We start from the raw sequence: 27,448 nt of genomic DNA on the forward strand, positions 1-27,448 counted from the left end.
TTATTGAATCAAAGTGAACAAACTGTTTCTGTGTACCTGGCTGCCTCTGCGCTAATTCTGGGAAAGAACTGATTAAATGACAGCGGCTCCTAGGGGGGTAGCACTACATGAATGGTTAATAAAAATATGTTTTATTGGTTAAAAAAAAGACACATAGGATGTTGAATGTAAAACTCCTCCTGTATTGTACATAAAAAATCTATTCACTATTTGGCGTAACAAAGAGGTTATCTATGAGATCAAGGTAACATTTGAGCTCTGCAGATACTGACATAAGCTGATTACACTCCCAGAATCCTTTGCACCAGATCTGCTCTATTTATAGGGGCCACTTCCTAAATCCTCTGCAGCACTCTCCGATCTTTCTAATAGGAATCTAATAGGAGGCGTATTTTAGGAATATAATAGGAGGCGTATCTTTTTTTTTTTTTTTTTTTTTTTTTATATAAGGTCTCGTGGAACTCCTTAGCAGGTAGGTGATTCTGTAACAAACCCCTTACCAATTTAAATGTCCAGTACACGTTTCAGCAATGTAAAAAAGGGCAGCAGTAGTGACGGGCAATAATCTTTTAACAACTCATCTGACTACCATATCGTTACATGGGACAGGTTGCTGCATTTTCACACCGTTGTAGGTGGATGCACTGGCTTATATCATACATTTGTATTTGCACAAACTAGGGAAGACGTCATTATGGTGAATTTTGCTGTGACAGACAAAATATAATGGATGTGGGGAAAAGGAAAAGAAACAAAGTAGGAGGCTTTTTTACCTTATAATGGTGTTTTTTTTTTTTTTATTAAGAAAAAGACACAGTATTTAATTTAGATTTATATGATGAAATATATGTATTGCATTAATATTTTATCACATGATCATATTAATGTAAAGTAAAGCCGCGTACACATGATCGGACTTTCCGACGGGAAATGTTCGATGACAGGCTGTTGGCGGTAAATCCGACTATGTGTATGCTCCATCGGACAATTGTTGTCGGACTTTCCGCCAACCAATGGTTGGCTAGCAGGTTTTAAAAATTTCCGCAGACAAATGTGTGTTGTCGGATTTTCCGATCGTGTGTATACAAGTCTGTCGGACAAAAGTCTAAAGTACAAACACGCATGCTCGGAAGCAGAAGCGGTCACTCTTGTAAACTAGCGTTCGTAATAGAGAATTAACATTCGTGACGTGGCAAATTATGAAATCTCCAAATGCAGCGCACAATTCTCTTCTTCTTTAATGGGATAATAATGAAGCTGCTTTGCTGGTGATACCGATGGAGTTATTTCAAACAAATTTTCAAAGGCTTTTTTTTCTAGTGATATCAAGAATACTATTATTATGCTTTTTATTTTATTTGGGCACGTTACCACAACACCATTATCCTGTAGTTTTTAAGAACAAAGATACAACTATGTTGGTGTCCCTTGTTATTTTACATTGTATTTTTTAAACATAACTGCCTACTCCCAAACTGTCATTTGAAGTAAAACACATAGCCAAGTATTATTCTCCACAATTTTTTTATTGTGCATTAAAAAAGAAAACAAATAAAATTAGACATGCTGTCTGTCAATAGAACTTAACCAAAAAGTGCATTCTATGCATCCAAAAATATAGAAAATATAACAAATCAAATCATTATTCAACCCAAAAAAATAATGTCAAAGCAATAACTCCAAGGCCAATAAATAAATAACACATTATCTCCTCCGATTCCCCAACATGGCTGGTCGAAGAACGGCCGTTCAGAAACTAACTGAAAAGCACGAAATGAAAAGCGCGAAATGAAAGCGCGAATCAACACTCACCAAACTTCTACTACACAAAATTAGCAGAAGGAGCCCAAAGGGTGGCGCTAAAGAGCTAAAAAACAATGTATTACGTTCGTAATTGTTGGCCAACAATTGTGTGGCCGTGTGTATGCAAGACAAATTTGGGCCAGCACCCTTCGGACAAAAGTCCACGGTTTTGTTGGCCAACAATCCGATCGTGTGTACGGGGCTTTAGCATATGGCTCACTGACGTGGCACCCAATGGAAGGAGGAGTGGACAGCACTGGCAGGGAACTCCAGAAGAGAAGAGAAAGGACCGCTTCGTGCAATACCATCGCACAGACAAAGTAAGTATAACATCTTTTTTACTTTAACCTCTTGCAGACCATCCCACGTACATGTACTGCGGGGCGGAAGCTCCTGTGTGCAAAATCGTGTACAGGTACGTGGTTCTGCACTTCTGGATCTGCAGCACGAAAGTTTTCCTCTCACTTACCATTGTGTCTCTAATGTGTTCCCATTGGGTGCCGTGCATAAAGAGTCATGGGTTCCAAGGTGGAGGGGTTCCACTATGGGCTCATTGGGGATTGGATTCTGGAAGCACGTGTTGCTGCACCGCTGCCCTATAAATTGCAGTTGCTCTTGTCATGGCTGCAGCTCAAAGGAGATCAATATACTGGAGCTATACTCACATATCTGAAGGGGCATGTGCAGTACTGACAATATCATGATCAAATATGTACATTATTTGAACGTATGTCCCTCACATCCAAACTAGTTCCTGTGCATGTGGGCCAGGCTTTTTTTCACCAGTCCCCACAAATGATTCTAAATAATAAAAGGTTTGTATAGAGTCCAGTAATAGTTTGCAGGCTAAAGATCTGGAGGAGGAGGGGCACACTTGTTTATTCAATGCAAATTAATGTCTGGCGCTGGCACTGCATCTAATCGCTCACATGAGTTGTTAAATGCAACCAGTGCCTCTCACTGAGCCGGATGGGGTGGCCATTGCCCCCTGAGCCACTCTGATGCCTAAAAAGGGCGCACCACTTCCACCACAGACATGCGTAAAGGCTGCTGGTGAAGAAGAGTAAAAAGTCCCCTGGTGTCCTACTGAGTGCAGGATAAGGATGAGGGCAGAGCGCATGCCGCCCCCTCTCCCCCGGCATGGATCATGTATGAACAGAGCCTGGTTCCGTGCCCCACTTTAGGCTCTCCTTCCCTAGCCAGCCCTGACCGTGCTGCCCCAGCTCCCCCCCTGCACCACCCAGTTGCCCACTGCCGGTCGGTTAGGGAACCTGGAGTCGGTGCAGCTGGCGCTGTCCAGACCAACCCGCCAGGTGAGCAGAGCGTACCTAGAGCTAAGCTTTAGCCTTGGATGGGGGTCAGGACGAGGAAGGCAAGAGGGAGAGGGGGAAGGGGGCCAAGTCGCTGCACCATGGGCCTCTGGGTTGTACTTGCTCCCTGAACCAAAAGTTGAGAGTCAGCCCCTGGTTTGCGTCCAGGGTCACTGGCTTTGGACATGTGCAAATGGACGCTTCTAAGTGCCCAGTGTGTATGCATCCAGAGCATAAATTGGTGTAGTGTAAAGTTATGAAAGGGGCTCAACTTATGATATTGCACACAGGCCCAGTGTATTCTGAAAACTCCCCTGGTTAGGCAACATTCCATAAAGCTGCTGATCTTGAGGCCATCAAAGCCTCTCTCACCTCCTTATAACAATGTTGCGGGGAGTACAGTACACGACTACACTACAATGACATATATATGGGAAAAGCGTAGGAACAGCCACATCTTGCTGTGTTAATAATGAACTAGAGTTTTACTTTCTTCCAAGACTTCAGTAATAAGATCCCTCTGGAGCTGCCATTGTGGTCTTAACAATATCGTTTATTTTCAAGGAAGGATGATATGTGACCTCCAATGGTAGATTTCTTCACTAACTCTTCAAAAGTAGATAAGAACTTATATTTTATTTAATAAACCAATGCTTCTCAATGCTAAAATTTTGGAATGGGCTGAAATTAGCTCTTAAAGTGGATCTCCATCCATCCTTACTACCATGACCTTGTTGCAATCTTCTGAACTTCTAACTTAGTTTTTCTGTGGCTCCATACCATGGGTGTGGAAAAAAATGATCCGCACTACGGTTGTTGTTCTTAAAATTTCTTAATTTTATTGAATAGCCGCAGTGAAAAAAATGCAAATTATATCAGTTGACGCGTTTCAGCCTATGACTAAGGCCTTATAGGCTGAAATGTGTCAACTGACTTAATCTGTGTTTGTTCACTGTGGCTGTTTAATAAAATGAAGAAATTTTAAGAGCAACAACAAGTGCGGATCATTATTTCCACATTACTCTACTCAGCCAGCGACTATGGATCGAGCACCTGGGAGCTCTGCTATCTATGTGTTATTTGGGTAGTAGCACTGACTTTTCTGTTTATACCATGGGTGTACCTGAGCTGCATTAGCCATTAAATGGAGTGTTATCAGGGTCTACCATTGAAGGCTCCAGTTGGAATTTTTGAACCTGCACACACATTTTAGGGCCAATTTAGACAGTAGCTAATTACCCTAATAGCATGTCTTTGTGCAGCACCCTCCCGGTGTAGGTACGGTTGTTCAGTAAATTTATTTGGCTCCACTGTAATCAGTGGAGCAGGGGTTGATTGGTTTGGGCTGCCTAGGTTTTCACAGGCTTCTGCTCTGCTACCTCTCCCTGTATTCTGGAGATTTCCAGAACATAGTGGGAGGGACAAAGAGGCTGAAGTCAGAATATTTATGGGACTTCCACCAATCCCTGGGGAGGTGTGGCCAGAAGGTGGAAGGAGAGCCCATAAATAGTTTTAGCCTAAGTAGCAGGGGAGAGATTGCAGCATGCTGGTGTAAAGCAGCGTTCCAGGGTCCAGCCTGGAGGGGACCCCTGCTGAGGATCCTTGCCCTCCTGGCAGAAACCAGGGAAGGGGCCAGAAGAATACAATGAGGTCCCATCCAGCCTTAGCTGGGGGGGGGGGGCGTCTTTACGAGGAGCATCCCAGGAATCTAAGGGGTCAGGAGAAAGCTCACGGGAGGAGAGTTGGGAAAGAAGCTGTGGGAGAAAGCTCAAGTTGACTCCCTGTGAGTCTTCATCTTCCTCACAGGGAAATAGTTTGGTGGATATCGGCAGGAGGCAACTGATGATCCTGTGGCTAAGAGAGTACAAGACCCCAGTGCTGCAAGAGTGACTGTGTAGGGCAGGGGTCTCAAACTGGTGGCCCTCCAGCTGTTGCGAAACTACAAGTCCCATCATGCCTTTTCCTGTGGGAGTCATATTTGTAGCCCTCAGCCTTGCAATGCCCCATGGTACTTGTAGTTTTGCAACAGCTGGAGGGCCACCAGTTTGAGATCCCTGGTGTAGGGCTTTCGTCTTTGGGAAGAAGACAGATCACAGGCAGCATAGGGATTCTGTGGGACTTTTGCTATAAGAAGTACAGCCTGAAGTGTGCCAGTACAACCAAGCAGGGGTGCAATACCATCAGGTGTTGTGCAGGTGCAGCTGAAGGTTTACAAGCCTTTTGTCAAGAAGTGGACAAGTGCAGCCAGAAAGTTAGTAGTCCTCAATCTGTTCAAGTTCTGCAGTTCCAGGGTATCCCATGCTCCATATCCCCAGCCTAGTTCTTCATTCCCTAATTTAAAGCGGGGGTCCACCTATCTATCATTTTTTTTTTTTTTCAGTTCATTCACAAACTTTTCTTCTCAGCATTACATACTCACATATTGTGTGTAATATGTCCGCCTGTGTCAGATTTCGTCGGAAAGAATAACTTATATTATTCACTGCAGGCAGTTTCCATCTTCATTGTGGGCTTTTGAAGCCCACAAGCATTTATTTCCTGGATGCGGTGAATGCTGTGCTCCCAGCATTCACCTCTCGTTCCCGCACATGCTCAGTGGCATCCTGGGAAGCCTGAGACTAGCTCCCAGGAGACTGTGCGGAGTCTGGGAGAGGCTAGAAACACGCCTACTCCCACGGGAGGAGAACCAGGAAGTGCAAAGAAGAATAGAAAAATAAAAGGTAATTACGGCGATTTAAATTTTTTTAAACAGCATGTCAGCATCTAGGCAAGGAAGAGAATACATACAGATATTGTTCAAAATTTGGGTGGAACCCCGCTTTAAAAAAAAAAAACAAAAAAAAAAAAACCCCAGACTTCTTCTTGAGCCAGAGAGAGACTGCCAAAAATACTGTGTGCCTGGGTGTGAGTGCGCTAAGGGGAGGAAATAGGCCCAAACTAACAGTGGCTCTCTAGGGGGTGCGCTACATTTGCAATATGTAAGGAAACCCACACAAGCTCAGGGAAAACATGCAAACTCTGAGTCTGTCAAACCAAGAACCCCAATGGTTCAAGTCATAAGTGCTAACCACTAAGCCACTGTGTTGCCTCAACTCTATCCAACACATTTTTTTATTTTTTTGACCAGAGCAGGTAAAGTTTGGATCCTCTGTCTGTTTTTGTTGTACTGCTGTCTGTGTCCTCACTGTAGAGATTTATTCTCACTTTCTGTCCTGGCAACACCCAGAATATAGAAATTTTCTATTTTCTCCCCATATAGGTTCTCTATGAAGCAATGTATTAGCTATGGACTCCAGAGAAAGGAAATAGAAATGGTGTCACCAGGACAGGAAGTGAGGGCAAATCACCACGAGAGGGACACAACAAAAGAGGATCAAGCTGTTCCTCACTCTATTTCAAAACTCTGCACAGATTTTAAAGTGACACTAAACTCTGGTTTAAAAAAAAATTATATTCGAGTATATATTCTTAACTCAGAAACGTACCTTCTATTGCTTTCAGCCTCCTCCAACTCTCCAAATTCCCTTTTTTTTTTTGCGTCTCTGATCTGACTGCCCATTGGAGAGTGGCTACGTTTATGAGGTGGGAATATGAGCTATGGGAATTTTAGTGTGCACAGGGCAGTGCACACAAAAAACGAATGTGCACTACTCAAAAACCTAATGTGCACTGCTCATTCCAAACCAGTGGAAGTGCGTGGGGTCAGAAGAGGCTCGGGAGATCATGAAGGACATTACAAGGAGGCAGAAAAACACAGTAAGAAACAATGAAAAATAGATTAAAGGGCCATTAACTACTTGCGGTCCGCCCACCCACAATGTATTGCAGATGTGTGACCCGTACAGGCACAGGCATGTACTGGTACAATGCTACCTGTTCCTAGGGATGGGCGAAGGCCCGAGCATACTTTTGTTGTTTGGGCGGTCGGCGAACAGCACAAACGGGTCGTTCAACCGTTGGTTCAGCCCCCCCCCCCCGAACCGACCACAATGCAATGAGCAGTGCATTGCAAGCCCTGATTGGCTGAAGCAGTGAAAGCTTGAGCCAATCAGGACACAGAGCACTGTCAGAGTCATGACAGTCATCCTTATCCAATCATGGCTCATTCCCGCCCCACAGTATAAAAGTATTCTTTCAATGGCAGCCATTTTCAGTGTAATTTCGGTGTGGAGAGAGATAGAACAGGGCTCTGTTCAGTGCTATTAGTTAGTTAGTGTGCTATACTGTGCTATTTTGCTTTAATTGTCAGTGTAGAATATTAGTTTAATGTCAGTCTAGAGATAGTGTGAGGGTAGTGAGGAGGACCATCATTCAGCTTTGCATAGTGTGCAGCTAGAGTAGGGACAGCTCAGATAGTTTCACTGTAGTGTAGTGAGACCATGTCATTCATACATACATTAGTGTAGAGTAGGGACAGCCCATATAGTTTCAGTGTAATGTAGTGAGACCGTGTCAGTAATCTTGACATTAGTGTATAGATAGAGTAGGGACAGTTCAGATAGCGTTAGTGTAGTGACGGTTGAACACCATCTGTTTGATTGCGTTACTGCCAGTTTAACGCCATTTACTTCTGTGTGCGTTACTGCCAGTTTAACGCCATATCCTTTTGTGTGCATTACTGCCAGTTTAACGCCATATAGTTTTGCGTGCATTACTGCCATTTTAACGCCATATAGTTCTGTGTGCGTTACTGCCAGTTTAACGTCATATTGTTTTGTGTGCGTTAATGCCAGTTTAACGCCATATAGTTTTGCGTGCATTACTGCCAGTTCAACGCCATATAGTTCTGTGTGCGTTACTGTCAGTTTAACGCCATATAGTTTTGTGCGTTACTGCCAGTTTAACGCCATTTACTTCTGTGTGCGTTACTGCCAGTTTAACGTCATATAGTTTTGCGTATGTTACTGCCAGTTTAACACCATATAGTTCTGTGTGCGTTACTGCCAGTTTAACACTATATCGTTTTGTGTGCGTTACTGCCAGTTTAACGTCATATAGTTTTGCGTGCGTTACTGCCAGTTTAACGCCATATAGTTCTGTGAGTGTTACTGCCAGTTCCCTTGGCACTGTAAGGGGGCCAGCAACAAATGTGTCCACAGGCAAAGCTGGAAATGGTGGTCAGTCCTCGGGCAGGGCATAATTTCCTCTATTTAGTGAGTTTGCCCATGCTATCCAGCCACAGCATGCAGAGGAGGTGGTGGACTGGCTTACTAAACCTTCCTCATCCTCTGTCACGCAAGCAGAGACAAGTGTGCAGCCCCCTGCATTTGCCAGAGTGCATAAATCTGACTCCTTGTCCACATCAGCCATTGAGGAGTCAGCTGAGTTGTTTGACCACAGGGTCAGCGACTTGCTCCTTGATGATACCCAGGCATTACTGGGTTCAGATGTTGGTTCTGAGGTTGAGGATGACAGGAACATGAGCCTAGAGAGAGGGAGGAACACTGGTAGACAAATTGGCATTCCTGTTCCCCAAGCCAAGTTGTCTCCAGTGGTAATGATGAAGATGGAGGAGATGATGATGATGATGAGGTCACTGATGCGACTGGGGTGGTAGAAAAGAAAAGAAAAGAGGAAACTGAAAGTGAGGCGACACAACCCCAAGTAGGCCAACATCAAGAAAGAGTAGAGAGCAGCCACCCTATTCCATCACATTCTGCAGCTGTTATCTCAGCTGTCTGGGCTTTTTCAGCACATCTGCAGCAGATCGCACTGTTGCTATCTGCAAACTGTGTCTGGGGCACATCAAACTTGGCAAAAACACCAACCACTTGGGTATCACATGCTTAACAAGGCATTTAACATCCAACCACTCAGCCCGTTGGCAAGAGCACCTAAAAGCCACACAAAAGGGGCACAAATCTGTCCCTCCTCCTCCTCCTTACCCACTTCTGTCTGCCCCTGCGATACAGAGTCATTACCTTTCAGCAGACTCCACTGACAGGGATGATGGTATAGCACAGGGTGTCCCAGGTCCTAGGAGCACATCTGCCAGCAGCACACCACCAGCTGTAGACTGTAGCCGGCAAATTTCTCTGCCCCATCTGCTGCAGCGGAAAAAAAAATACAGTCCCTGCCACCCACATGCCTAGCGTCTAAATGCAAGCTTGTCAAAGCTGTTGGCTCTCCAACTTTTGCCTTTCAGCCTGGTGGATTCTGCCCCCTTCTGTGAATTTGCACAATGTGCTGTACCATAATGGCAGGTTCTGAGTCGCTACTACTTTTCATGCAAGGCCGTTCCATTTCTCTATCATCACGTGGAAGGGAATGTTCTGGCATCGTTGGGCAAGGCAGTCAGTTGTAAAATCCACCTTACTGCTGACATATGGTCCAGCAAGCATGGGCAGGGATAATATATTTGGTTCACAGCACACTGGGTAACGCTGTTTGCGGTGCTTCAGCTGCTGTGTTTAGGGGACAGGAGCCACACCGGAGGAGAGATTCTTGTAGCTCTGCAGGGACAGGCCCAGAGGTGGTTCACACCACGCCAGCTTGAGCCAGGAATGGTGGTGTCCAATAATGGCTCAAACCTCCTGTCCACCCTTAGACAGGGAAAGTTGACACATGTGCCATGCCTGGCACATGTCCTCAATTTGGTGGTCCACCGTTTCCTAAATACGTACCCAGGGTTGCAAGATGTACTAAAGCAGGTCAGAACAGTCTGTAGCCATTTCGGGTGGTCATACAGCCAGTGCTCGGTTGGCTGAAATTCAGCGTGAATTCCACCGGCCTGTAAATTGCCTGATTTGCGACATGCCCACCAGGTGGAACTCAACTTTGGGAATGCTGCAGCGGCTATACAGCAGAGAGCTGTCAACGAGTACCTATGCCATTACTGCATGACGACAGGCTCAGGCGGCTTTTTATTATTAATTATTGTTGCAGCAGATTCTAGACATGGTACAGATCTGCCACTTTACACGTAGACTAAGGGGACCCCACAGGCATTATATTGGAAGGAATTTTTAACTTTTATGCTTTCACTTCAAAAATAAAAAAATCACTGCTCATTTAAAAATGACGTTTTTCACAAACTTTTTTTTTTATCAAAACATGTCCCCCAGGGCAGGACCCGGACCCCTATAACCATTGTACGCCCAATTAATTGCATATACAGTAAGCCTTCAAAATGGCACTTTTGATTTTTGAGGTCCCATTGACTTTAATGGGGTTTGTTATTCAGGTCCGAACTTTCACGGTGTTACCGAGTTCTGGTGTAAACCGAACAGGGGTCCGTTCAGCCCATCCCTACCTGTTGCCGGGGTTTAGGGTGCATGCAATGATTCATGCTCATCCTGAACCTGCTGATCGGCTGTGTTCAATCACAGCCCAGAGCCCTGTGTTGACAATCAACACAGGGCTCTGTACAGAGGAAATGATCTCTCTGTTTCTTATCCAAAGCAGGGATAAGAAAAACAGAGATTTATAGTAAAAAGCAGCACATAATACACACATTACACATTGTTAGGCACACACATAACCCCTTAATCGCCCTAGATGGTAACCACTTCCCAGCCAGTGTCATTAGTACAGTGACAGTGTATATTATTAGCACTGATCAATGTATTACTGTCACTGGTGATATTAGTGGCAGTTAGTCAGTTCCCACCCAGTGTCAAATTGTCCGTTGCACTATTGCAAACCCATTATAATTCGCTCATCACCACCATTAGTAGTATAAAAAAAAAATGTATTAAATAAAAATTCTAGTATATATACCACAGTTTGTATACGCTATAAGTTTCATGTAAACCAATCAATATATACTTATTGGGGTTTTTTTTTTTTTTTTTTTTTTTTTACCATAGATATGTAGCAGAATACCTGTTGGCTAAAAATGTATGAAGATTTTTTTTTTTAATTTTAATTTCTTTATTGAATATGTTTCATAGCAAAATAAAAAAAAAAATCTAAATTTACTGTTTTTTTTTTGTTTATATAGTAAAAAACAAAATAAAATCAGCAAAAGAAAGCTCTATTTGTGTGAAAAACAAACTACATAAATTTCCTTTGGGTACAGTGTTACATGACCGAGCAATTACCAGTTAAAGTAGCGCAGTGCTAAATAGCAAAAAATGGCCTGGTCATGAAAACCTTCCGCAGCTGAAGTGGTATTTGTGTATGGATTCTTTTTGGAGAATAATAATATGGTTCAGCGTTACTTTAAATCTCATGGTCAAGTTTTAATTCAGTTCAGTTTTACATTTTGAAGAACACTAAGTGGTAACACATTTCGTCTTTTCTAATTAACTTTTGGTTCGACTGCACAAGTAGCATTTCATTAATTCATTTTAGGTAATTAACAAAGTTTTGTCGTGTACAATTTACAGGAACTTCAATGTCTCGGTTTAACTATAAAACTCAGAAGCACAGACAATTAGGATATAATGAATATTTTTAGGCGATTAAAAAAGAATTTAAATAATTAACAATGCCGAAAGCAGATTGAAGGTTGGCTAAGATTGAAAACAAACTAATGAAGTCATTACAGGAATTAGACCTGAGCAGTTTTACAGCAGTAACCCACGCACATGTGCAGTTTAGTGGAATAATGAAGAATTGACAGGCTTGCCTATTTAATTACTCTGCATAGGCTTATGTACTGCATGCAGATGTACGCTATGAACTTTTGCTGCACTGTATTTATTACTAGATGAACTTGATCAGTTTGCTGAGTGAAATCTATTTTGCAAAAGTGAATGAGCAGCTATCACCATCCCACTGATGAAGATTGACGTGGAGTATTCTTTGTATCTAAATAGCTCTTAAAAAAGATCTATAATCATAATTTTTCACATTTCTTTTTATCTATGGGATACAGTACAAGTAGTACTTTGTCCCATGTTTCTAAGTACTTTCTAACCCTAGTTATGAGGTTCGCTCTGCCCCCCTACCATGACTGATCTGATAACAACTGGGAAGGAGATGGCTGATTCATATATGCAGCTTATCCTGGCTGTGAGCACTTTCTCCAGACAAGCAACAGCAAGAGGAATGCAGAGGCTAACACGTTCCCCCTCCCTCTGCATTGTGCTTACCATTGCTTGTCTTGGGAAAGTGCTCACAGCCACGATAAGCTGTAGATATGAATCAGCCGTCTCCTTCCCAGTTGTTGTCAGATCAGCCATGGTAGGGGGAGGGGGGCAGGTCGATCCTCATAACCAGGGTTAGAAAGCTCTTAGAAACATGGGGCAAACTACTATACAATCAGGTCCATAAATATTGGGACATCAACACAATTCTAATCTTTTTGGCTCTATACACCACCACAATGGATTTGAAATTAAACAAACAAGATGTGCTTTAACTGCAGACTTTCAGCTTTAATTTGAGGGTATTTACATCCAAATCAGGTGAACGGTGTACGACAATTGGCTGCTTAGCTGTTCCATGGCCAGGTGTGTGTTATTCCCTCATTATCCCATTTACAAGGAGCAGAAAAAAGGTCCAGAGTTCATTTCAAGTGTGCTATTTGCATTTGGAATCTGTTGCTGTCAACTCTCAATATGAGATCCAAAGAGCTGTCAGTATCAGTGAAGCAAGCCATCATTAGGCTGAAAAAACAAAACAAACCCATCAGAGAGATAGCAATAACATTAGGTGTGGCCAAATCAACTGTTTGGAACATCCCTAAAAAGAAAGAATGCACCGGTGAGCTCAGCAACACCAAAAGACCCGGAAGACCACGGAAAACAACTGTGGTGGATGACCGAAGAATTCCTTCTCTGGTAAAGAAAACACCCTTCACAACAGTTGGCCAGATCAAGAACACTCTCCAGGAGGTAGGTGTATGTGTGTGAAAGTCAAAAATCAAGAGAAGACTTCACCAGAGTGAATACAGAGGGTTCACCACAAGATGTAAACCATTGGTGAGCCTCAAAAACAGGAGGGCTAGATTAGAGTTTGCCAAACAACATCTAAAAAAGCCTTCACGGTTCTGGAACAACATCCTATGGACAGATGAGACCAAGATCAACTTGTACCAGAGTGATGGGAAGAGAAGAGTATGGAGATGGAAAGGAACTGCTCACGATCCAAAGCATACGCCCTCATCAGTGAAGCATGGTGGTGGTAGTGTCATGGTGTGGGCATGTATGGCTGCCAGTGGAACTGGTTATCTTGTATTTATTGATGACGTGACTGCTGACAAAAGCAGCAGGATGAATTCTGAAGTGTTTTGGGCAATATTATCTGCTCATATTCAGCAAAATGCTTCAGAACTCATTGGACGGCGCTTCACAGTGCAGATGGACAATGACCCGAAGCATACTGCCAAAGCAACCAAAGAGTTTTTTAAGGGAAAGAAGTGGAATGTTATGCAATGGCCAAGTCAATCACCTGACCTGAATCCGCTTAAGCATACATTTCACTTGCTGAAGACAAAACTGAAGGGAAAATGCCCCAAGAACAAGCAGGAACTGAAGACAGTTGCAGTAGAGGCCTGGCAGAGCATCACCAGGGATGAAACCCAGCGTCTGGTGATGTCTATGTGTTCCATACTTCAGGCTGTAATTGACTGCAAAGGATTTGCAACCAAGTATTAAAAAGTGAAAGTTTGATGGAGATTGTTAATCTGTCCCATTACTTTTGGTCCCTTGAAAAATGGAAAACACATATACAAACTGTTGTAATTCCTACACCGTTCACCTGATTTGGATATAAATACCCTCAAATTAAAGCTGAAAGTCTGCAGTTAAAGCACATCTTGTTCGTTTCATTTCAAATCCATTGTGGTGGTGTATAGAGCCAAAAAGATTAGATTTGTTTTGATGTCCCAATATTTATGGACCTGACTGTAGGTACAGTTCTTTATCCATAGGAGGCAAAACTGAAGGAAATTATTATGATAGATCTTTTTTAAAGCTAGACTCCAGGTAAACAGTTAATCACACAGATAAATTAATACCTAGGAGGGAGCTATTTTACCTACCAAAGAATTTGCATTTCTGTCCATTCAGTCCTGAGATTTACACAGTTATATCAAACAGCGCAGCCAGAAGGAAGGCATCACTTTTTTTGTTACATTTAAAGTGGTTGTAAAGTCAGAAGGTTTTTTATCTTAATGCATTAAGATAAAAAACCTTCTGTGTGCAGCAGCACCCCTAATACTCCCCTGAGCACCATATCTCTCCAGCGATGTCCACGAGTTCCTTGGCCTTCCGGGACTCTCCTTCTGATTGGCTGAGACATAGCAGCAGCGCCATTGGCTCTCGCTGCTGTCAATCAGTCAGTTAGCCAATCAGGAGAGAGAGGGGGTAAGGCCGAACCTGGGGTCCATGTCTGAATGGACACAGGAAGCTGTGACTCAGCTCGGGTGCCCCCATAGCAAGCTGCTTTCTGTGGGGGCACTCGACAGGAGGGAAGGGCCAGGAGGGCCGAAGAGGGACCCGAGAAGAGGAGGATCTGGGATGCCATGTGCAAAACCACTACACAGAGCAGGTGAGTATAACATGTTTGTTATTTTTAGAGAAAAAAAAAAAACAAGACTTTACAATCACTTTAAGGAAAACACTGGTGTGATTTCCCCACCCAAGACTGGTGATTGGACATTGAAAAAGCAGCAGCAGCATCCTTCTGCTCATTCCACTCTCTCCTAGGATCAGGATGTTTCTTGTCAGCACATTTGCATTAAGTATATTTGTTTGGACCCCAGTGTTGTCCCTCTTTCTCCCAGTCTTAGTGCTGTTGCACAGGGACTGCAAGGGGCTGATACCAGAACAACTCAGGTACTTAAATTAGATGAATATGAAAAAAACATTTAATAATTTATTAAAAAATGTATAGCTACATCAATGTGTGTTCTTTATATCTGCTTGGATTTAAAATGGTAGTAAAGGCAAAATCAAAGATGACATATAATGTATAAGGCCTCTTTCACACGGACTGTCCGTTCAGGTCCGCCTGTCAGTTTTTTAAGTGGACCTGAACGGACACTCCATGGAGGTCTATGGAGCGTCGGATGTCAGCGGTGACATGTCTGCTGACATCCGACCCGCTCCGATCCGAAAAAGTGTAACGGAGGAAAACCCTACCTTTCCATCCGTTTTCGGATCGGATCGAGTGACGACGGACTCTACGGTCCGTCATCACCCGATCCCCCATAGGGGAGAGCGGCGCTCTGACAGGTCCGTCACTGCACAATGTGCAGCGACGGACCTTTCATTTTCCTGCTCAGCGGGGATCGGCGGAGCGATCCCCGCTGAGCAAGCGGATATTCACGGGGCGGACTTAGTTAACTTAGTTTTTCTACCTGTTAATCCTGACAGTTATTTTTTAGCTTCTTTTAACTACTTCTCACTCAAACCAATTCTGACATTCCTCTCCTACATGTCAAAATCATACATTTTTGCTAGAATTTGCTTAGAACCCCCAAACATTATATATTTTTTAAGCAGAGGCCCTAGAGAACAAAATGGTGGGTTTTGCAATTTTAATGTCACGGTACAATACAATATAATACCCATATTTTGGTAAAATATAAAAGATGTTGTTATGTCGAATAAATAGATACCTAACATGTCACGCTTTAAAATTGCGCACGATCGTGGAATGGTGCCAAACTACGCTACTTACAAATTTCCATAGGTGACATTTACTAAGCCTTTACAGGTTACTAGTTTAGAGTTACACAGGAGGTCTGGTGCTAGAATTATTGCTCTTGCTATAAAGTGCACTGTGATACTTCACATGTGTGGTGCAAACACCATTTACATATGCGTGCGTGACCTACGTATGCATTCACTTTTGCGCGGGGGGACAGGGGCTCTTTACATTTTTAAAAATTTTATTATTGATTTTGTTTAACTTTTTTTTTTTTTTTTACACTGTCTCATTATTTAATCCCATCCCATGCATGGGCAGTGACAGGACAGGGACTCTTTACTGAGACATCTGGGGTCTATCAGAAAAAGTGGTTGTAAACCCTCACACATACCCAATGAAGTGACTGGCCTCAGGTGATACACAGAGATGAAACAAATCTTCCTACATACCTTGTACCTGTTTATCTGCAGTCTTTTCTTCCCTACATCCGTTCAATGTGCTAAATGTGAAAGCTTGTCTGAGAGTTCAGAAAAAAAAAGGTGAAGAGCTGAAAGTGAGGAGTAAGGAGAGCTCTGAGAGCTGATTGGAGGGAAGGGCTCCCCCCCCCCCCTTTCACACGGCTCACAGGAACAGAGCTGAGGCTATCATTTGGCTGGAGGTCCCTTCCCTGTCACCATTTTTCTCTTGGTGTCAGGAGAACTTCTCAGAAGTGACTCATGCTAAGAGAGGAGTAATGTCAGAAATGACATTTAGAGCTCCTAATTGAGACACACTATAGAGGAATATGTTTTGTTAATATTTCATGTCTAAAGTTTACAACCGCTTTAAGGATTTAAATGATCAACATTGCATCCTTAGTGGAAGCTGAATGCCTCTGTTTAAATGCAAACATTTGATTAGTTGTATTTTTTTTTCAGGATACTATTTCCTCAGCACCAGGGGATTCCACTGCAAATGTTGCCAGCATCATCCAAATATGAATTGTGTTCAAACCACTTGGAAGTAACATCAGATAACTACAAAACCCAAATAACTACAACAAAGATGTTTTAGGACTGACGACAGTTGGTTTCCATATGAAATCAGTTATGGCTGATCCTATGAGAACATATGTTATCACATTTTTATAAAGAACATATTTTTGCAGGCTTTAATCAACTGTAAATCCATGTTTTCTTTATTTTAAATTAATACCATTTTAAAGCTTTCTACAGATAGGATGGCAGAACTGTTTCTTGGCAAAGTCTTGCTTAAAAACAACCATGATCAGGACGAGCTGGATACCGATAAGGAGTTGTGGGAAAGGCTGGAGAACCGTGTTCTCCTCTTGTACTTTGCTGAGTCCGGTTCTTCCCGGTGTCAGGAGTTTGCTCCACTCTTGAAGGACTTTTTCACCAAACTGACTGATGAGTTCTATGTGCACCGATCCTCGCAGTTAGCCCTAATCTACATAACCCGGGACCGCAATGAGGAGGAACATGACAGCTTCATAAAGGACATGCCAAAACGTTGGTTACTGGTTCCCTTTGAGAATGAAGCGTTCAGAAGGTAACAAGATACCCACCTGGATTTACACTCCATCTGACAATAATGAGATAGCGCTGCTCCCGTAGGAATTAGGCTTAATGTACACCAGATGTTTTAAAACCTCTCCTGAATGATTTAACTTGACAAATAGCAACCAGCGTTTAAAAACGTCAGTTTTGCCACGTTTAACCATGTTTGCGTTTAGAAGCATTTTTTTTTTAACCACTTAAGCCCCCGGACCATTTGGCTGGCAAAAGACCAGAGCACTTTTTGCGATTCGGCACTGCGTCGATTTAACTGACAATTGCGCGGTCGTGCGACGTGGCTCCCAAACAAGATTGACGTCTTTTTTTCCCCATAAATAGAGCTTTGTTTTGGTGGTATTTGATCGCCTCTGCGGTTTTTATTTTTTGCGTTATAAACAAAAAAAAATTTTGAAAAAAATGCATTATTTTTTACTTTTTGCTATAATAAATATCCCCAAAAAATATATAAAAAATTTTTTTTTCCTCAGTTTAGGCCGATACGAATTCATCTACATATTTTTGGTAAAACAAATTGCAATAAGCTTTTATTGATTGGTTTGCGCAAAAGCTATAGCGTCCATAAAATAAGGGATAGTTTTATGGCATTTTGAGTAATCATTTTTTTTTTTACTAGTAGTGGCGGCGATCAGCGATTTTTATCGTGACTGTGACATTATGGCGGACAGATCGGACACTTTTGGTGCTATTTTGGGACCATTCACATTTATACAGTGATCAGTGCGATTAAAAAGGCATTGATTACTGTGTAAATGTGACTGTCGTTAAAGGGGTTAACCACTAGGTGGTGCTGTTGGGGTTAAGTGTGTCCTAGGGAGTGATTCTAACTGGGGGGGGGGGGCTATGTGTGACATGACACTGATCACCGCTCCTGATTACAGGGAGCTGTGATCAGTGTCCTTGTCACTAGGCAGAACGGGGAAATGCTTGTTTACATCAGCATTTCCCCGTTCTTCCTCTCCGTGAGACGATCGCGTGTATCGATGTCCGCAGGACCCGTGATTACACTCACGGAGCTCGTGGCGGGCACGCGCCCGCAAACCTTTTCTTGGTGGGCAACGTACAGGTACGGTAATATGCCTGTACCTGCCCTTCTACCGACGTATATCGGTGTGAGCCAGTCGGCAAGCGGTTAAATAGTCAAAAATGTATCTCCATTAAAAACGCCTGTAACGTAAATGTGGCTAAACCTGAGTTACCCCGTTTACATGCGTTTACAAGCTGTTACAGGCATTTGGCGCTTGCTTTCCAAAAAATGCTTTTAAACTCAACTGCCTAGAAACGACTATAAACCACCCTGTGTACATGTACTGATAAGATAACATAGAGGAGAGTTCAGGGGCAGCGGGAAAAAAACACCCAACTGCTCCTAAACGTTCGTTTAAACATTTAATGCGGGGGTCCACCTATCTATCGTTTTTTTTTTTTTGAGTTAATTCACAAACTTTTCTTCTCAGCATTACATACTCACATATTGTGTGTAATATGTCCGCCTGTGTCAGATTTCGTCGGAAAGGATAACTTATATTATTCACTGCAGGCGGTTTCCATCTTCATTGTGGGCATTTGAAGCCCACAAGCATTTATTTCCTGGATGTGGTGAATGCTGTGCTCCCAGCATTCACCGCTCGTTCCCGCACATGCTCAGTGGCATCCTGGGAAGCCTGAGACTAGCTCCCAGGAGTCTGGGAGAGGCTAGAAACACGCCTACTCCCACGGGAGGAGAACCAGGAAGTGCAAAGAAGAATAGAAAAATAAAAGGTAATTACGGCGATTTACATTTTTTTAAATGGCATGTCAGCATTTAGGCAAGGAAGAGAATACATACAGATATTGTTCAAAATTTGGGTGGAACCCCGCTTTAAACATCTCTATCCCAGCGACAACAGTTTACACCTTCAGTCACGCAACTCCAACAACTAACACCTATCTCATACCTAAAGGCACCAGGGGATTGGATTATAAAATCAGAACATGGCGGTTTGCCAACTTTTACACTTTCCATTACGTCCATGGACAATCAATGGACACACCCCATAGTGATTGGATAAAAGTGACTAAGTTGCCTCTGTGGCTTTAAATACTGGGGTATGTTCCTTGAAACAAAACCTCTTCAACATTACAGAAAAAGTTCAGTTGAATGGGACCAACTACTAATAACTATTCGTTGATATGGTTGCCATAACTTAAAATCTGAATGGTCACTGTGGGTTACTACATTTTGCTCCTTGATAGACTTCCTTACATAGAAAGATTGTTGTCTCAGATATGAAAAGGCTTCTAAATGAAAGTTTCCACATTATCCAGTCAACCTCCCAATGTGAGTGTTCCATGGCAAATTAGAGAATGAAAGATGTTTGAAAACATTTATGAAGTATAGCCTTTTACAAAAGCCTTTTTGTAGTCACCCTCTTTGGTCAGGATCTTCTAACACAAGTCCCTAAACAAGAGCCTGAGGGTGAAAGTTACAAGGCCAGACAGAACCATCGGCATACATTTCTCATTGACCAATTCAATGAAAATAGTTGCTTGGTACTGTAGCCAGCATCATAGGGAAAGCCAGCTCACCAAAGTTGTAAATGTGGTGTTACCCCTGTTGGAGCTGCTAATTAGGAGGGGTCCTCTGTTCTTTGCCTTATCTTTTTCCAAAAACCCCAGCCCCTCTAACACACCAGTTGCACAAACATACAATATCGCAGGAAATCACTGAAAGTAATACTTGGTACCCAGTAGCAGAGCTATATCAAAGAAAACAGGCACCAAATTAGGTAGTAAAGGCAAACTGAATATATTGTCACTCAATAAGGTTGGTAATTAGGCAAGCATAGCATGGATTAACAATGGTAATAACACAATTTAGCATACAATTTAGGCAATTTAGGCATAAGATGCCATTCTGTGTCCAGATCAGCATAAACAGTAGCAAGGGCGCCTCAAGTGCAGCAGTGAGCAGTAATAAAGGTTAATCTACCGACTGCCAGAGCTATGATGGTTTATGATGGTTATGGTGGTGATGCTAGTCCTAGACTAACTAGGTATGCACTGTCCAAAAGAAAAGGAAGATGGTAGAGAAGAGGGCAAGGGAACAAAGGGGACTTGCAGAATAATTATCACGGGAGGGGCAGTCCTTTGAGATGTTCTTCTGCCGGCTATTGTTAGGGTCTTTTAAGAGCTTCTTTGCACTTAATGACAGTCCCAGTTAACCTGCAAGCAGTATAGGTACAGTATAGTCTTGGCACAGGTGTGAGGTAGATGTGCTTCAGATGAGGTAAAGGTTCAGTATAATGAAGTATAAGGTTGGTATAGGTTTGGAATAAGTCTGGATCAGAAGGCAGTATTGATTGGGAACACTTAGTGTCCTGCTTTGAGTGGCTCAGTCCCTACTAGCAGTATCAGCAATGGGCAAATAGCCCTCTCACAAGTCCCCAGAATGCTGTGGTGATCTCTTGTTGTAGAAGGGGGGCCCACTCGGTCTCTCCCTGAAGGCATCAGGCTTGGATCTCCACTAATATGCTCACCTGCTGCTGGCTGGAGGAGAATGGTGTAGCATAACATTAGTATCAAAGTAGAGGGAGAGAAAAATAAAAAAACAATGTCTCCTTTTAACATATTGCTGTAGCCCAGCAACTGGCTACATAAAGACAATGCTTTTTTACCTTGAGTAAAACATTGAGCCACGAGTAAACCCTTATGAAGCCCTATAGGACCCCTTTCTTAAAGAGGAACTTCATTTTATTTAAAATGTTCTTCTTTTCTACTAGGGAGATCATAATAGGTAATTATTTACAGCCCTTGGAAACTATTACTCTAATGCCGTGTACACACGGTCGGATTTTCTGACAGGAAATGTTCGATGGGAGCAAGTTGTCGGAAATTCCGACCGTGTGTAGGCTCCATCGGACATTTTCCGTAAGAATTTCCTACAAACAAAATTTGAGATCTGGATCTCAAATTTTCCGACAACAAAATCCGTTGTCGTAAATTCCGATCGCTTGTACACAATTCCGATGCACAAAGTTCCACGCATGCTCAGAATCAAGCAGAAAAGCTGCATTGGCTATTGAACTTCATTTTTTCTTGGCTCATCATACGTGTTGTAGGTCACCGCGTTCTTGGCGATCAGAATTTCCGACAAGATTTGTGTGACCGTGTGTATGCAAGACAAGTTTGAGCCAACATCTGTCGGAAAAAAAACATGGATTTTGTTGTCGGAATGTGCGATCGTGTGTACGAGGCATAAGAATGTCTACCAAACCAAAGAGAGCCCATTTTGGGGATAAAAGCAGTTAGTTAACTAGGTGTGAAGTTGCAGCTCACTTTTAATCCAGAATTGTTTGATCTGTGGACATGTCCAGAATGCATTGTATCAATTTAAATCTGAAAGTCCATGTTTAAGACAACAGGAGGAAGGGCGTAGGCCCATAAGACAGGATCGATGTTTGGATATGTAGGGGTGGTAGAGGAACAGAGAGTGTCATTTTATGATACAACCTGGCTTTAATCATTCCCCAGGATAATCATATTGAGTTTAATATGGTATCAGCATGTAGTTGGAGGAACGTTCTGGGCCATTTATTGAGTCCGGTTGCAGTAGAGGAATAGTCCAATGTAAAAATTATTCAGGTTCATAGGAGACGAACAGATATCAGAGCTGAAACAGTTAATATAGGTACTGAAAATTTTCTATTGAAATCATGATAAATGGCTTTAATTCTTTAAGCCCAACCATGAGATATAATATTAAACAGATTGTTCCCAATCCTAGTAATTATGCTCTTACTGTACATCATTGCTGTTCCATTTCCAAGTAATCCAGGTTTAGTTATGGATTAGCGCTCTTTGGATGTGTTTTTTTACTGGAGCTTTATATGATATGGACTGCTTAGTGTCACTGAGTAATTATCTTTTATTTTATGATGTGGTAATTAGACTATATTTTATGTGTATGGGGAGGACTGCCTTTTAGCCAGATTCTTCCTATACCAGGCTAGATTTTACAGCGTGTCTCTGGGTCTCTACCAGCAAAGTCATTCAAACAATGGAGGAAAATTAGGCACTTTAATTGTGTGCAAAGCTTAATTACCTTCTCTCATTTGCTCTCTTTTGTTCTTTAAAAGCTCAGCTCCAGGCAAACAGCGAAATACATATATGAGAGCTGTTTTACTTGCCAAAGGATTTGTCATTTTGTCTTTTCAGCAATGGCGACCCGTTCAATAGGGGAGCAGGGGTGCCGCCCCCCTAATCCATGCGCCTGACCCCTAATCTAGATGCAGGGTTCCGGACGCATGAATTTCAATGTTTTTTTTTTTCTTCGAAGCACATGATTAGAGCCAGAGGCTCTATTTGGCTTCAAAAAGGGTGGGTTCAGGGGGCAGAGCACTGTGACCGGAGCCCACGCAGTTGTGTGAAATTAGCGAATTAATATTTGCTAATGTCTTCCTGTTTCTATTCCCGGCCAATCGGGTCTCAGGACACTTCCTAAGACCCGATTGGTTGTGAGTGCTAAGTCGTGATTGGCTGGGAGGAGAAGTGACTGCCGGGACTCGGGATGAGACCATGGGGGGTGGGGGGTGGGACGGAGCCACCGAAGATGCAACCTGGATGGGGTAAGTTTGCAAACTGGAGCTGAATGGTACTTTGAAAGCTTCAACAAAGCTTGCTGAAATCTCTGCAAATGTTTTGTCAATACTTACTGTTCACACTGCTCTTATACAAGCTGAAGCCCATCTGAAACAGGTCATACTTTGTAGCAAGTCACAAAGTGGGAGGCTGCAGCAACAGCTGATCTGTGTCCAACATTTGTGAACAGAGCCAAGAACTGCACAAGCACTATGACCTGTGTCATCCTTGGGCCTGTATCTCAGTCTAAGTATAACATCCTGACCCTGAATAATGCCTGAACAAAGATAACTCCATCCTTCTGGAAAGAAAGGAGGATGCAGGTATTGCCAGCCACAGTACTGTGATCTTTTTGACAAGTAATAGGTAACTGTAAAATGATGCATTTACATTACTTATCAAGCATGCAAAAACATATCAGATGGTGGGTCCACTTTAATGCTATAACATAGTTTAAGAAATTTTAACCCACTGTTCTGTAACCTCCTTGTATTATTTTTTAGGGACCTTGAAGTCCAGTTCTCAGTCTCAGACGTACCGGTCCTTGTAGTCCTCAAACCCTCTGGACAGGTGATCTCCCCTAATGCAGTGGATGAAGTTGTACGCCTGGGTCCTCCATGCTTCCAGAACTGGCAGGAAGTGTCTGAGATGATTGACAGGAACTTCTTACCAGCAGAATTCTGTGATTCCACTGCCTCCAAGAGTATCAGCGACCCGATCCGCAGGATAAAGTACAAACTGGAGAGCCCTGAGAATAAGAAGAAGAAGAAGAAGAAGAGGGAGAGGGCTGGAGGGGACGATGATGATGACGGTGGTGGTGGTGGTGGAGGAGGAGACTTCTTCTGAACAAAGCTTTACTTTTTTACATATAATGACTTCTACTGGATCAACAAAACCCTAAATCTGAACACAGCACACAACTTAAAAAAATTGATATTTATCATTTTCAATAATATTATAATTATTTTTAGTTTTTTTCAGATAACTTTGTAGCTCCAAGATTTGGATAAACTTCTGTCAAGTCTTCATTGTTGTCCATGACCCCGCCGGGGAGACTTCACCTCACTTCCTGTCTCTGTAACAGCCCGTGAAAGCTGGACAAAAGATGAGAAGAGCAGTTTGGTCCCAGGACAGGAAGATGAACATTCCCTTTAGGCAGCCCTTGGAGGCCAGGAGCCATAGAAAAGCTTGTATCTCAAATGCACCATCAGACATATGCAGAGGAAAGTGAGGTCTATAAAGTCCAGAATTAATTTTATTTAAAAAAAATATGCATACAGTTTCTTATTTTTGTCTTTTTCCTCACAAAATGTTAATAAGATTAATGATAAAAACATATTCAACCTAAAATTATGCATACAGTAAAAGGAGCCAATGTATTCGTAGGTTCGAAAGGTCCCCCTTTGTGAAAACCTGGTATGGTAAAGACAGGTTTCATCTAGAGCAGTGGTTTTTAACCTTATTGATGCTTTCCAAAACCTTCCATACCCCAACAGTACAGTAAAAAAAAAGTTTATATTCACGCAATAAAAATATGGGAATACAAAATATCTATTAAAATTCTGAAAGGTTCTGGATGGGTCTGGGTGTCACTGTGGGGGGACGAAGGTTCTTGAGGGGTGAAGGAGACTCTGCATCTGACTTGGTGGCCCTGTAGGGAATGCAGCGTCTGGAGGGAGCTGTGGGCAACTTTGGGGAGTCGGGTCTCTGGAGGGGGCTGGGGGTCTGTCACAGAGGCTGGGGGTTTTGCAGGGGCAATGTGGGAAGCTAGAGGATACTGAAGAGGACTGGGGGCACTGGAAGACATGTTTGGGGGCACTGTGGGAGAGTGGAGGCTATGTAACCACCTAGGGGGTACTACAGGAAACCAGGGGGCACTGTGGGAGGTTGGAGTGCACCGTTGGGACTGAGGGTTCTTGGGGTGCCAGGGGGCACTTTGAGAGGATAAGTGCCACTGCGGGCCACTATGGGGGGTTGGATGGCACTATGGGAGCTGGGAGCCTAGGGAATTTGGAATTTAGGAAGGAGGGAGACCACGACCTGCTCTCTGGTCTAGAAACAGAGACAAAATGCTCCTTTGGAAATGGAGGAATGTGCTCTAGTGTATTCCATTAGAGAAAAAAAAGTCTGCTCTAGTTGCTGGTTTTTAACAGTAATTAAAAAAAAAAAAAAAAAGGTTTTATGGTATTGAATAGAATGTGGAAAGCATAGAACCACTGCTATCTGGGACTACTGGGTATATTCTATCACTTCCTGTTCAACTGACAAAGCTTCCACCAGTCAGGAAAATCTTGGAAAATCTGCAACAGGGACAAGGGGTGGGGGGTAAACAATACAAAATAAAAAAAAGTATATATATATATATATATATATATATATAAAATTTATGCCGTTGTAGCTCAAACATTTATTTTGTACAAGACACTGATCTGTGGCTCATAATTACTATTATATTTCTGTAGCAACCCCTGTAGCACCCTCCTAGTTAGGCTGCAAGAAAAAATTAGTCTTTAGTTCCTTCTGTAATCAGGGGAGCAGTAATTGCTTGGTCTGGTCCATTCAGGGCTTCATGAGCTGGGAGTCTGATTGCTTCCCTGTTCCTCCAGAAGATTCAAATGATCAGCCTGAATACTGAGCAGGGCCTAGCCAATCCCTGGGGAGGAGTGCCCAGATGGTGGCTGGGAGGCTGTTCCAAATTAATAATAACTACTGCAGTAGGGAACAGACACAAAAGATACACTCAGTATCTTTCCAAATAACTGTTCTCCTTTATTATGACGCAATTGAAGGTTTTTATACACATGATTACGTAGGTATCACATTAATATTACAATTGTACGTTTATGGTAACAAGGGGTGTATCATAGGCAGGCTAATTCTAATCAGGACTCAAAAGAATGTAAACATGTACTGAAAACATTATTAGTGCCGTGTGCACAGTGAGGGCAGTGTGCGATACATACAAAATACAATACAATTATATACAGAACTTACAAATTTCCATTACAATAGTCTGGAGCCTTGGAGAGAAGGTCTTTTCCCCTGTGAGGGAATGGGTTGATGAGCTCAAAGGGAGGGAGGGGGGGAGCTGCTGCCCCCGAAGCACTTCGGACTGAATGCTGGACTACTCTACAAGGGGCTGCACCTATAGACTGATTCTGTTCCAGGATTCTGTAAGTAGAGACTCCTTTCTGTGCTGCACCTCAGTTCACGGCCCCCAGCCATGAATATATAGACTGTTCCGGGCTTTTTCTACTTGTACAGCCAATTACGTTGCGGTCCTCAGCCGTGAGACTACAGACTGTTTCAGTCTGACAGACTACCTTATAGCATCCAGCTGTGAGAGACAAACTGTTCTACTTTGCTGGAGATGAGAGTGTGCTCTGTCTATTTTGCTCAGGTGTTATGGAGTATCCCACGTCCCTTCATCCTCTCCTGTTACAAGTTCTACAAGCAAATAAACTTAAAAAAGATATTCCCGAGACTGTTCAATGAGCCTGTGTGAGCAGACTAATTTGGAAAAGAACCTGTTGAACTACAGGCATACCTCCCAACTGTCCCTGATTTCGAGGGACTGTCCCTGATTTGGAACAAAGTCCCTCTGTCCCTCATTCCTCCTCATTTGTCTCTCATTTTGGTCTGCTCTATATAGATGTATATAAAATGCACTATTTATCTTTCAAAAAGTGTTTCCTTAGTGTTGCTAAACCTTTCATCCAATTACTAAATTGCTGCATTTGTACACTTCAAATTCCAAGATAAAGCAATAGTATTGGAAAAATAAAGCACTTGTGGGTTTAACAAATAATTTTTTTGTATAATTCTCCTTTAAGGGGGCGTGGCAGGGGTGTGTGTCTTATGCCTACATACATTTGCTAATAGGTGTCCCTCGCTCCCATCTCAAAAAGTTGGGAGGTATGCTACAGGGGCTTCTACGGTGGTAGTACTACATTTATTAAAGCAGAGCAAAACATAGAGAGTCAATAAGTGAAGTGTGGAAACCCATAGCAACTAATCTAATTTCAGTTTACTGAAATTCTGATTTGCTGCTGTGAGCTGCTGCACTGTACAGATTCTGTGAGTTTGGTTTGCCTAGCAGTATTCTCTACTATGCTATTTGACCACTAGGTGTCCACCTAGAGACCATCAAATGACCAGTCCACTCTGTTGTAGGCAATATTTGTACAGCAGAATTCCTCTTAATCAGATTTTGTTGGACATAGAATGTGCAAAGCTTTACATCACATAAACAAGGCATTGTAGAATGGTGAGCTTGAGAGTGCGATGCAGGTGCGTCAAGAGGACAGATTATGTATTTCATTTACACTGATGATTCACGTGGTACTTTTTAAACACTACAATTTATGTCCCCTATCAAAATCATCCATAGAATTTGTATATAAGGCACTTCATTGTTATTTGTAGACTTAAAGTGGTATTAAACCTATAAACAAAAATGTACTATTTTGCAGCTCACCAATTCTTAGATGTGGTGGTTGCATTTGTTTTTTTTTGAGGGGGGGGGTCTTTTTTCTTTTATATTCCGCCCAGTGATCCAGCCAGTAAGTCTGTTGTTTTCTTACTTACAGAGCAAGCTGTCCA

General features: G+C 42.6%; 1 protein-coding gene across 1 annotated transcript; it reads left to right on the forward strand.

Annotated features, from left to right (window-relative positions):
• The first annotated feature begins 304 nt into the window (after window positions 1-304).
• NXNL1 (nucleoredoxin like 1) lies at window positions 305-25,906 on the forward strand. Its single transcript, XM_073622505.1, has 3 exons — window positions 305-472; window positions 16,574-17,204; window positions 23,350-25,906. Exons 2-3 carry the CDS (start codon window positions 16,876-16,878, stop codon window positions 23,690-23,692), a joined length of 672 nt encoding a protein of 223 aa, XP_073478606.1. The 5' UTR covers window positions 305-472; window positions 16,574-16,875; the 3' UTR covers window positions 23,693-25,906.
• The last annotated feature ends 1,542 nt before the right edge of the window (window positions 25,907-27,448 follow it).

Source organism: Aquarana catesbeiana, linkage group LG03 (genome assembly GCF_042186555.1).
Source record: "Aquarana catesbeiana isolate 2022-GZ linkage group LG03, ASM4218655v1, whole genome shotgun sequence".
Classification (NCBI taxonomy): Eukaryota; Metazoa; Chordata; class Amphibia; order Anura; family Ranidae; genus Aquarana; species Aquarana catesbeiana.

Coding starts and splice junctions, on each gene's coding strand:
- NXNL1 (XM_073622505.1), top strand. CDS start 16,876: ATGGCAGAACTGTTTCTTGGCAAAGTCTTGCTTAAAAACAACCATGAT. Junction 17,205..23,349: donor GAGAATGAAGCGTTCAGAAG/GTAACAAGATAC, acceptor ATTATTTTTTAG/GGACCTTGAAGTCCAGTTCT.